Consider the following 9,469-nt stretch of genomic DNA (forward strand, 5'->3'; position numbering starts at 1 on the left):
AGGAGCGGCCACGCCCCCTTCCCTGACCACGCCCAGGGCTGGAGAGGAAGGGAGGAGGAGCCAAGCCCCGCCCACTCGCCGATATTGTCCCTCCCCGCGCCCCGTACTAAACGCCTCCGCTCATCCGGGACACAAAAAGGCTCGCCTAAGAGACCTTTAGGCCCACTTCGTTTTCCTCTTCCCCGCTCCCTCCGTGCGGGTTGTCCCGGGAAGCCGCCGCGGCCTCGCCCCCGGCTCCACGCCTCCCGCCCCCGCCAGGAAAATGGGCGCTTCAAACGGCTTCGCCGCCTCGCCCGGCGGCGCTGCCCTTAGCAGCCATGGCGGCGGAGAGCCGCAGGTCTCGCGAGAGCGGGGTGGACGTGGCGTCGCCAAGGAGGCGTGGTCCAGGCGGCCGTTGGCCCATATCTCGCGAGACCTCGGCAGGCAGACGCCGCAGAATCGCCCTTCCGAGGCCTTTCGGGTTTTCGTCGCTTATCCGGCTTCTCCCTTGGTGAATCCGCCGCCATCTGAGCGGGACGTTGGCCGGAGGTCATTGTTGCCATCATGCCGCCCAAGTTCGACCCCAACGAGATCAAAGTCGGTGGGTATGGAGGCCGGCTGGTGCTTCTCGGCGTGAATCCGGCCGAATTGGTTTCTCGGTTAGAGCTTTTCCGCAGGACCAGCACGTCTGAACGCTTCTTTGGCGTGTCTGCTTTGGGTTTCTGTTCCTTTCTCTTGATTCAGTATTTTGATAACTTGTGGCCTGGTTCCCTTCCCTAGGGAGGCCCAATCTCCCTCGCTTTAATCAGGGGATTAGTGAAATCATTGCATCAGCTTTTTCAGACGATTAAAGATGAAATAAATCGTAACGAAACGAGAGGGGCGCTGTATAAATTTCATCAAAAGGGATCGCGGGATCGCAAAAAGGGAGTTTTAATAAAGAGAATTAATTCTGCCATACGCAGAAGCAAAAAGACCCGGCAGCCATTTTGTCTGAAATGGTATGGAGTTTCCTGCAGGGGATTGGTTGGACTAGATGACCTCCGAGGTCCCTTCCAACTTGATGATGATGATTTTTTCACCCGTTTTCTAGCTTTGCAGAAACTTCGGTGCTGGGTTGCAAAATTGTGTTTCCCTCTGAATTGCAAAATAATTAAATTGATCAGGTCTGAAGGCAGTTGTTCTCTGGCCCAGAAAACCAGCCTGGAGATGTCCATGCAGCTGCTAGGAATCTCAGGATGTGTTTGGGATTAATTTTTATTAAATTATTTACTATATTGTGTTTGTGTTTATTTTTTTTCCTTTTCTTTTCTGGCAGTGTTCCTGAGATGCACCGGAGGTGAAGTCGGGGCCACTTCTGCCCTGGCTCCCAAAATCGGACCTTTGGGTTTGGTAGGTCTTTTTACGTTTTCTGAATTGGAGGGAATTTTTTTTTTGTCTCTGGGAATTTAATTTGAGTAGAGAATCTCTTTTTTTTTTTGGCCCACCATAATCTCTTCTAAAGCAAGCAAAAAAAATGGCCTGTTTTGGCTCGATTTGAAAGACTTAGCCTAAGAGGCTTGTGAATTATGTGTGAGTTGTTTAGAAGCTGCTTCGGACAATCCGTTTCCCATGTTGATCAACCTGTGGTGGGTGAATTTATTCCCACCCTCCCCCCCAAAAAATAGTGGGTTGGAAAATTTATAAGCAGTGCGATTCTTAAAATTGTCTCCCTTCTAATGGTATCGGCCATTACAATCACACCTAGGGTTGTGTTGAATTCATGTCATCTGGCCTAATGTTGGGCATTGATTGACTTGCAGAGATTACATTTAAATGACCGGATAGTTACCAATCGTTCGGTCAAACACGTGTCCCACTTCAGTGCCAGAATCTCTGGCTAATACTGAAAGAAAACGTTGGCGTATATGAGCTAACCGTTAAAAGCTATACTTTAAAAAAATTCTGCTTCTGACTTTTCAGTCTCCAAAGAAAGTGGGAGATGACATTGCCAAGGCCACCGGCGACTGGAAGGGGCTGCGGATCACGGTGAAGCTGACCATTCAGAACAGGCAAGCACAGGTACACACAACGCCACAAGGGATGGCTCCCTGGTCAACGGGCCAAGTCTCAAAAGACTGGCCGAGCTGTAATCCCGGCAGGGTTAACTCAGCCTTTCATCCTTCCGAGGTCGATAAAATGAGTACCACTCAAGTTTTATTGGGTGGGAGGTTTCCCAAGACTGGACCTTGACTGTAATCCCAAGCCCTTTGGGAATCCTGGATTCCGATGGATTAATAACATGGTCCTGGTGATCAAAAGTTTGGCTGCATTTTGCAGCTTGGGAATAGCAACCGACGGCTTGCAGTTTGGATCTGTTGGGGCTTATCCGTCTTTTTGTGACAGCCTCCTTGGCGTAAAGGCCTTTCAGCTTAACTGTCACCTTGCAAATGGTTCAGGCATTTCACGAGTGTGGTGCCAGGTCCCAGGCTCGACACACACATGTAAAACGGGCCTCCTGCACATTTTGTTTAAATACAGTTTGTTGAGTAAATGGCACTGGGTTGAGTTCAGCCAACACCAGATTGCATTGTGGTTCAGTTAAAAGCACCGAGACTTAAGAGGTATGTGAGGCTATAATGAACTTGGAGCAGAAAGCTGATCTTCTGATCTCACAATTTCGCTGTTTGAGCCCTGTAGATTGAAGTGGTCCCATCAGCCTCTGCCCTGATTATCAAAGCGCTGAAGGAGCCGCCTCGTGATCGCAAGAAGCAGAAGAACAGTGAGTGTCTGCTTGTTTTATTTGTTTGAGAGATTGTACATCGCCTGATTTTCATTCACTGCTCGGCTGCGGAGTCAGTCCAACTCTAGAAAGACCCAAGTGTTGATTTGTAAAAATTGGAGGAAGTCAGCCAGATACATCTAGGAGGCTGTTAGGTTGTGATGCAAGCTAGCTTGGAAGGCCAATGTGTAAAATTATTTTCATAGTTGTCACTTCCAGTAATACAGGTCATCCTCGACTTGAAACGGCTCCTTTAGTGACTGACCAAAGTTACGACACTGAAAAAGTTAACTTAGGACTGTGTTTCACACTTACAATCATTGCTGCCTCAAAATTCAGGCGCTTGGCCACTGACTCGCATTTATGACGGCCGCAGTGTCCCGGGCTCACGTGATCCCCTTTTACCATCCTCTGACAAGCCCAAGTCAATGGGGAATCCAGATTCACTTAACAATCGTGCTACTAATTGTAACAGCTGCAGAGGTTCATTTAACCACGATAGCAAGAAAAGTCATCAAATAGGGCGAAATTCAACAGTCTGGCTGAGCAGCAGGAATTGGGGGCTCAATTGCTCAAGTCGTAAGTGGAAGACTACCTGTGTTTGGAGGCCTGTTAATTGGGGTTGGGGACAGGACCTCCGTCAACGCGTGCCCAAGTTTGAGGGGGTGAGGATGAAACTTGCCTTGAACCCCCACGGCAGTGGCGCCTTTTGCACCAGCCACCCGCCACTGTGCTTGCCTGTTTTCAGCCGTGGCTTGCACACTCCAGTGGTGAGCTGAGAGTAAACCCCTTTCAAGGAAACAGAGCTATTCTCCCCGTGGGTAACTCTGTGCCGAAGACTGGGAACAGAAGCACGCAATGTTTCCTAATCGATGTGATCGGCCCTCTTTGCAAAAACCCAACTGGGCTTCTGTTTTTGTTTCCTAACAGTTAAACATAACGGCAGCATCAGCTTCGACGACATTGTCAACATTGCCCGGCAGATGAGGCATCGGTCCTTGGCCCGGGAGCTCTCTGGTAAGATGGGACCCCTTCTTAAATCAGGGGTCTTCAAACTTGGGCCCTTTTGGTCTTCAACTTTGCGCACGCACACACGCCTGGCTGGGGAATTTTGGGAAGTTGAAGTCCACAAGTTGTACAAGGGCCGAGTTTGAAGACCCCGTCTTAAATGACTCTGAAGGGTTCTCGGCAGCTAACAAATTAGAAGCATGGCTGGTTCTCTACTGGTGCAATTTAAATCGATTGCAAGCTACAGTTGACCTTTCCTTTGAAGTTTGCACCTGGTATGCAAACCCACCTGGTTATTGGGGTGGCTTGAAAGAAGTACAGCCCTCAGGAGGAGGAGCAGTTGATTTCCAAACAAGGTGGATGATTGGGCGAGCACCTTGTGCGTTAGAAAACAAGGAATTACGAATTCGCATCCTGATCAGGGAACCGGGGGGGGGGGACTCTTTATGCAGTTAGGCCCGCTGTGCCTTTTGGGGCAGGGAAGTAAGTTTGCGTGCTGCGGCAGGTGGACACCGGTGTGTGAATTCAGACATCCTTGGCCCTTTTGCAGGCACTATTAAGGAGATCCTGGGAACTGCCCACTCGGTTGGCTGCAGTGTTGATGGGAGACACCCTCACGATGTTATTGACGACATCAATAGCGGGGCAGTTGAGTGCCCAGCGGTGAGTATTTGCCTTCCTAAAAAGTCAATCGATGGGAAGCAAATTGGGGGCTGCGGTTAACGTGCTGGCCTAGAAACCGGGAGACAGCAAGTTCTAGTCTCGCCTTAGCCACAAAAGCTGGCTGGGTGAATTTGGGCCAATCGCCAGGAGGCATTGAGTTCTAGTCCTGCCTTAGGCACGAAAGCCAGCTCTTTCTCAGCCCAACCTGCCTCACAGGATTGTTGTTGGGGAAATTAAAAGAGGGTGGGTGGGGGGAAACGTTACATATTTTTGCTGCCTCGAGTTATTGATGAAAGAACAAAGGTGGGAGAAAAAGAAATTAATAAATAATAAATCTTGCAACTGCCTGTAAAACCCACCGATTCCTTCCCTGCTCCACCTCAGTGGGTTATAAGGAGAGAAAGGCAATCTGAAAAATAAACTGAATTGGCCTTTTATTTCTTTCCCTTCTCCAACAGAACTAGGTCTGCCACCTGAACAGACTGCCTCTGCAACTTGGTTTTTCTACTCTTCCGTAAAAAAAAAATAGTAGTTTGTTTGGCTGCTGCCATGAAAAATGGGATCTTCATCACCTCTCCAACTTGCATGTTTTAAGGTGTGATTCCCTTAGGATGCTGAAAGAGTTGTTAATGAGTTTCAAAAATAAAAATTTCACCAGGTTAACTCCAGGTCTTTCTCGGCTATATTTTTAAGCTTGAACCAATAACACCAGATTTGCCTTACGGGTAATTCAAGTGTAAAATTGGCAAATGCTCTCTAGACGGTATTCTATTCCAGAAACATTTCCAATGGACTACTGCTTTTGTCCTCATAGTTTTCGTAGATGTATATTCTTTATTTCTCTTCTCCCTTTGCTAACTTAACTCAGCCTGATTCCCGGAAGGTTTACAAACAGAATTGTGCCCTTTTTAGGTTTTTCTTTTTGCAAGCATGTATTAACCGTGAGCAGCCCACAGGTATTACAAGGAGCGGGAAGGAGCCCAGACTAGTTTTGTTGTTGTTGGTAGCTTCACAGTGTTGAAAATGGGCCTGTTTCATGCTTCTTTGGTCGTCTCACACCTTGGATGTAGAAGCCCGGGCACCTGGGGAAGCGTGCGTTGTACCCTTTGTCCACATTGTAAGCTCCCGGACCAGGAGTCCCCTCTGTCAAGAAAACAAGATTGTCATTTGATGCCTGCTTGCATATCTGGATTTTTTGCTCTGAAGCAAAATGGTCCATCCTATCCTTCTGGGATAGGAAGCGTAACATCTTGTTTCTCCTCAAAACCCCCACTCCAGTTGCCTTTTCAAAATTAAAACCCGCTTCTGATGCAAGTATGACCTGGTATGGCCGAGAATCTTCATAGGCCTTCCGATTCTTCCTCACCTTTTTCGACCCATCTGAACAGAGTGACTGGGACAGGGTTGATGATGATGGATGGCGACCGATGAAGCATCAGCGTGTAGGCACGTTCAATGTTATACTGATTGGGGCCTGGTTCATATAGGCTGCCTGCAAGTTGAATACAGAAGGAATATTTTACCTTTGGGGCGTTCTACAGCCTGGGATTCCCCGATTCTCTCCCACATCCGAAACGAGCCTGGCCCTACTTGGCATCAAGGTCAGCCAAAGGGCTGTTGACCTTCTTGCCCAAGTTCTCCAGATGTTCCTCAACCTCCTGGGGTTTTTCCCTGGTGGCTTGCTGAGACCAGGAATTCCTTCCTCCTGTGCCCGGAGAACGTTTCTTGGGGACCATCTCACCTTTGTTGACCAAAGACAACTCGCCCCTCTGGCCGAAGGTGAAATTTGGAGTGTTGGGCCGGTTGGCAGCTTTAGCTCCTAAGGGTTGACCGTACTGTGAAGGAGAAGGCCACTGGGGTGGAGTGGAAAAAAAAGAGGTGAGGTAGAGCAGATGCCCCCCAACCTTTTGGGCACCAGGGAGAGAGTGGTTTTGTGCGATGCCTGCATCAGACAGATGGGGCTTTGCTTGTTTGTGTGGCCCGGGCCGGAGGTTGGGGACCCACCCCTGCACTGAGGTGTACTGATGTCCGCCCTTGGTGGACTTACGGACATTACATCCAAAGGAGCCTCCTGTGATTCTGCGTTTTAAGGGACCACGTACGTTGCTTTCGGTGTTAAAGTCCACTTTCCTGCAGAAGGGATTCTTGCTCATGAACCAAGACTTCTGCCACGCACGACGCCCGCCACCTTCTAGTAAAAAATTTGAAAAAACAAAACAAGTCACCTTTGCAGCACAAGGAGAGAGGACTTAAAATCTTGAAACCTTCCCAATAATTCACTCTCATGCTTTGGTGCAAAAATTCGTGGTCCCGGCATCCTTTTCCCTCCAGTACCTCGAGGGGGGGTCTTCCACCCAAACGTGTAGGACGGGGCGATAGTCTCTCTGCAGGCCATCGTGGGAGGCGAGTAAGCTGCTGGACCAGGACTGTCCGTGTTCAATAGGAACTGCATCCGGTCTTGGGCTTTTGTTTCTCCTAAACAAAGAGAAGGGACACGGTGGCTCAGTGGGTTAGGACGCTGAGCTTGTCGATCAGATGGTTGGCAGTTTGGCGGGTCAAATCCCGAGTGCCACGTAGCAGAGTGAGCGCCCGTTACTCATCCCAGCTTCTGCCAACCTAGCAGTTCGAAAGCACGTAAAAATGCAAGTAGAAAAATACTTCCCACTACGGTGGGAAGGTAACAGCGTTCTGTGCGCCTCTGGCGTCTAGTCATGCCGGCCACATGACCACGGAGACATCCTCAGACAAGCGCTGGCTCTTCGGCTTTGAAACGGAGATGAGCACCGGCCCCTAGAGTCGGAAATGACCAGCACGCATGTGCGGGAACCTTTACCTTTTTAGATCTATCAAGAGGACACAAGTGCCAATCAGGGTGTATGTTTCCCCACCTCAGACACTTAAGAATCTCCGAGATGTTCTTTTTTAAAAACTTGCATTGATTTGGGCTGGCAAAGGATGGCACTGAACATTAGCAAAACATGGAAAAAAAATCTCACTGGTGTTTGTAGTCCTATTTAAATCATCCTGAGTTAAAAAAAAATTCCAATATGCCTCACGGTTACTAATACATTTTTGAAGTCACCACACTGGCGTTCTCTATATTGCAGTGGAATTAGGCACATGCAGCTTTTTCGCTAAGTACACAAGGAAGCTGCAGCATTGTCCTGAAGGATTGCACTTACTGTTTATCTTTCCACCATGAATGTCCGGGAATAAGGGGGTCCCGCTTGTTTCTTTGCCTTGATGACCCCTGGAAATAAAATGCCAGACTTCACCCCATGCAATCCTCTGCAATAGGCTAATCGTGCTAGTCCTCTAATCAGAAAAAGTTGATATAATTGCAAAGATCAGTGGTGTGAACATGTGTCACCCACAAAAGCTGTGCATTTATTTATTCAGTTTATATTTATTAATACATTGCCCCCTGGCCCTGGGATGGACATGCCCCAAAGCAAGAATGAGCAATGCTTTAGCTACAGTTGGAATGTGACTGAAATATTCCCCATAAAAATGGGAGTTCACCCATCTATTAACAAAAATCTGACTCTACAAGGAAAGCTACTGAGGTTCTTCCTTAGCGTTCCTTGGCTTTATTGCATTTTTTTTTTAAAAAAAAAGTTGTAAGCTGCCCAGAATTGCTGGATATGAAAGAGGCACCAAATAAATTTCATAAGTAAATCCTTTCAAGAAATAGACTTTTAAGGTCCTTCTGCCTTGGGTAGCTTTCTAAATTCTGAGCACATCGGCTAAGAATTTGAACCCAGACTAGGCAAAATAATAGAGATGGCTCTTGAAGTCCCATAATTCCAAACATCAGTTTCAGGACCATCCTGGCTAATATGAGCCAAGGACTGTTCTTGTCGGGTAGGCAGTACGCCAACAAAAACCCCAGTTCAAAATCCCAACATCAGGAGAACATATGTAGATCTGGACGCTCAGCATCTGCTAAACTATAAAATGGGTCGGTTGGCTGATTGACGCGTTTGCAACGCCGACTATTATGGATCAGCCCAAGTTACCTTAGCAACAAAACTCTTGGTTGGCGGAACCACTTTGTAATATTTCTCTTGCTCTCTTACTTGGCTAGACTATTTTAGCGCCAGTCAAGACGCAGGGATTTAGATAGATCTTCCCGTTTGGTGGGAAAGATTGTACCTGCCTTTTATGAATGGATGATGCTTGAGGGGTCTTTTTCTGGCTGCTGTCCAAGTATTTCTGAGCCATAAACTTGATGTGTTTCTTCCGAGATTCCATTTCTAAGGCCCACGGACTGCACCATACTCGGTCACCTGGAATGGCAGATATGTGACATCAGTGGATTCTCACGCCCTGAGGTTCCGTTTGGCTGGAGCGTGGCCATTGGTCACTTGTCAGCTGGCCATAGCAAGGTGGCTTTCTTCAAGAGGAGGCTGGATCACGAAGGACACCAAGCCTTGCTTGGCTTAGCCGTAGCTTGGGGAAGCCACCATGCTGCTCCCATTCATATACAAGCTGTGGTCTATATTAAACTTACACCTTGGGCTAGTCAGAAGCCTGGGAAAGGGCCAAGGGCCAAGAAAATTGCAGGGATTGGTCCAGGCGGTCTCCCAGTCTCTCTTCTTCCAACTGAATGGAAGGGGGAAAATGTATTATGTTATAAAATAGATTTTAGCGCCTCTATTTTATATATATATATATATATATATATATTTGTTTTCTGAGGTTTTCGCGGGTGTTCATATGTGGATCTTTGGTTATTCGGGTTTTTCTCCGCGTAGTACTAAAGGTGTAGGGGCGACGTTTCGACGGAATCCCATCCGTCATCATCAGGCTGGTGGCTTCTGCTTCCTTCCTTCTTCCCCTTCTTCTGGGAAGAAGAAGGAAGCAGAAGCCACCAGCCTGATGATGACAGATGGGATTCCGTCGAAACGTCACCCCTACACCTTTAGTTCTACGCGGGGAAAAACCCGAATAACCAAAGATCCATATATATATATATATATATATATATATATATATATATATATATATATATATATATATATATATATATATATATGATCTGTAGGATGCACGAAC

General features: G+C 47.6%; 2 protein-coding genes across 2 annotated transcripts; one reads left to right on the plus strand and one right to left on the minus strand.

The window, feature by feature from the left end:
• The first annotated feature begins 377 nt into the window (after positions 1-377).
• On the plus strand, positions 378-5,079 carry RPL12 (ribosomal protein L12). Its single transcript, XM_083375218.1, has 7 exons — positions 378-580; positions 1,298-1,371; positions 1,942-2,040; positions 2,659-2,740; positions 3,671-3,757; positions 4,299-4,411; positions 4,870-5,079. The coding sequence occupies exons 1-7, from the start codon at positions 544-546 to the stop codon at positions 4,873-4,875; spliced, it is 498 nt and encodes a 165-aa protein (XP_083231344.1). The 5' UTR covers positions 378-543; the 3' UTR covers positions 4,876-5,079.
• A 204-nt stretch (positions 5,080-5,283) lies between these two features.
• Positions 5,284-7,641, minus strand: STPG3 (sperm-tail PG-rich repeat containing 3). The gene is made up of 6 exons (XM_083375217.1): positions 7,594-7,641; positions 6,746-6,886; positions 6,514-6,602; positions 6,153-6,264; positions 5,778-5,903; positions 5,284-5,554 (listed from the first exon to the last, which is right to left on the minus strand). Exons 2-6 carry the CDS (start codon positions 6,861-6,863, stop codon positions 5,421-5,423), a joined length of 579 nt encoding a protein of 192 aa, XP_083231343.1. The 5' UTR covers positions 6,864-6,886; positions 7,594-7,641; the 3' UTR covers positions 5,284-5,420.
• Between the last annotated feature and the right edge of the window lie 1,828 nt (positions 7,642-9,469).

This window comes from Vipera ursinii (assembly GCF_947247035.1).
Source record: "Vipera ursinii genome assembly, chromosome: 16".
NCBI classification, from domain to species: domain Eukaryota; kingdom Metazoa; phylum Chordata; class Lepidosauria; order Squamata; family Viperidae; genus Vipera; species Vipera ursinii.

Excerpts from the sequence above, each read along its gene's own strand:
- RPL12 (XM_083375218.1), top strand. The coding sequence starts at position 544 with ATGCCGCCCAAGTTCGACCCCAACGAGATCAAAGTCG. Across the intron at positions 1,372-1,941 it reads AAATCGGACCTTTGGGTTTG|TCTCCAAAGAAAGTGGGAGA; the intron begins GTAGGTCTTTTT and ends CTGACTTTTCAG. Across the intron at positions 2,041-2,658 it reads TTCAGAACAGGCAAGCACAG|ATTGAAGTGGTCCCATCAGC; the intron begins GTACACACAACG and ends TGAGCCCTGTAG.
- STPG3 (XM_083375217.1), bottom strand. The coding sequence starts at position 6,863 with ATGCAGTTCCTATTGAACACGGACAGTCCTGGTCCAGCAGCTTACTCG. Across the intron at positions 6,265-6,513 it reads ACTTTAACACCGAAAGCAAC|TGGCCTTCTCCTTCACAGTA; the intron begins GTACGTGGTCCC and ends ACTCCACCCCAG. Across the intron at positions 5,555-5,777 it reads GTTCAGATGGGTCGAAAAAG|AGGGGACTCCTGGTCCGGGA; the intron begins GTGAGGAAGAAT and ends TTTTCTTGACAG.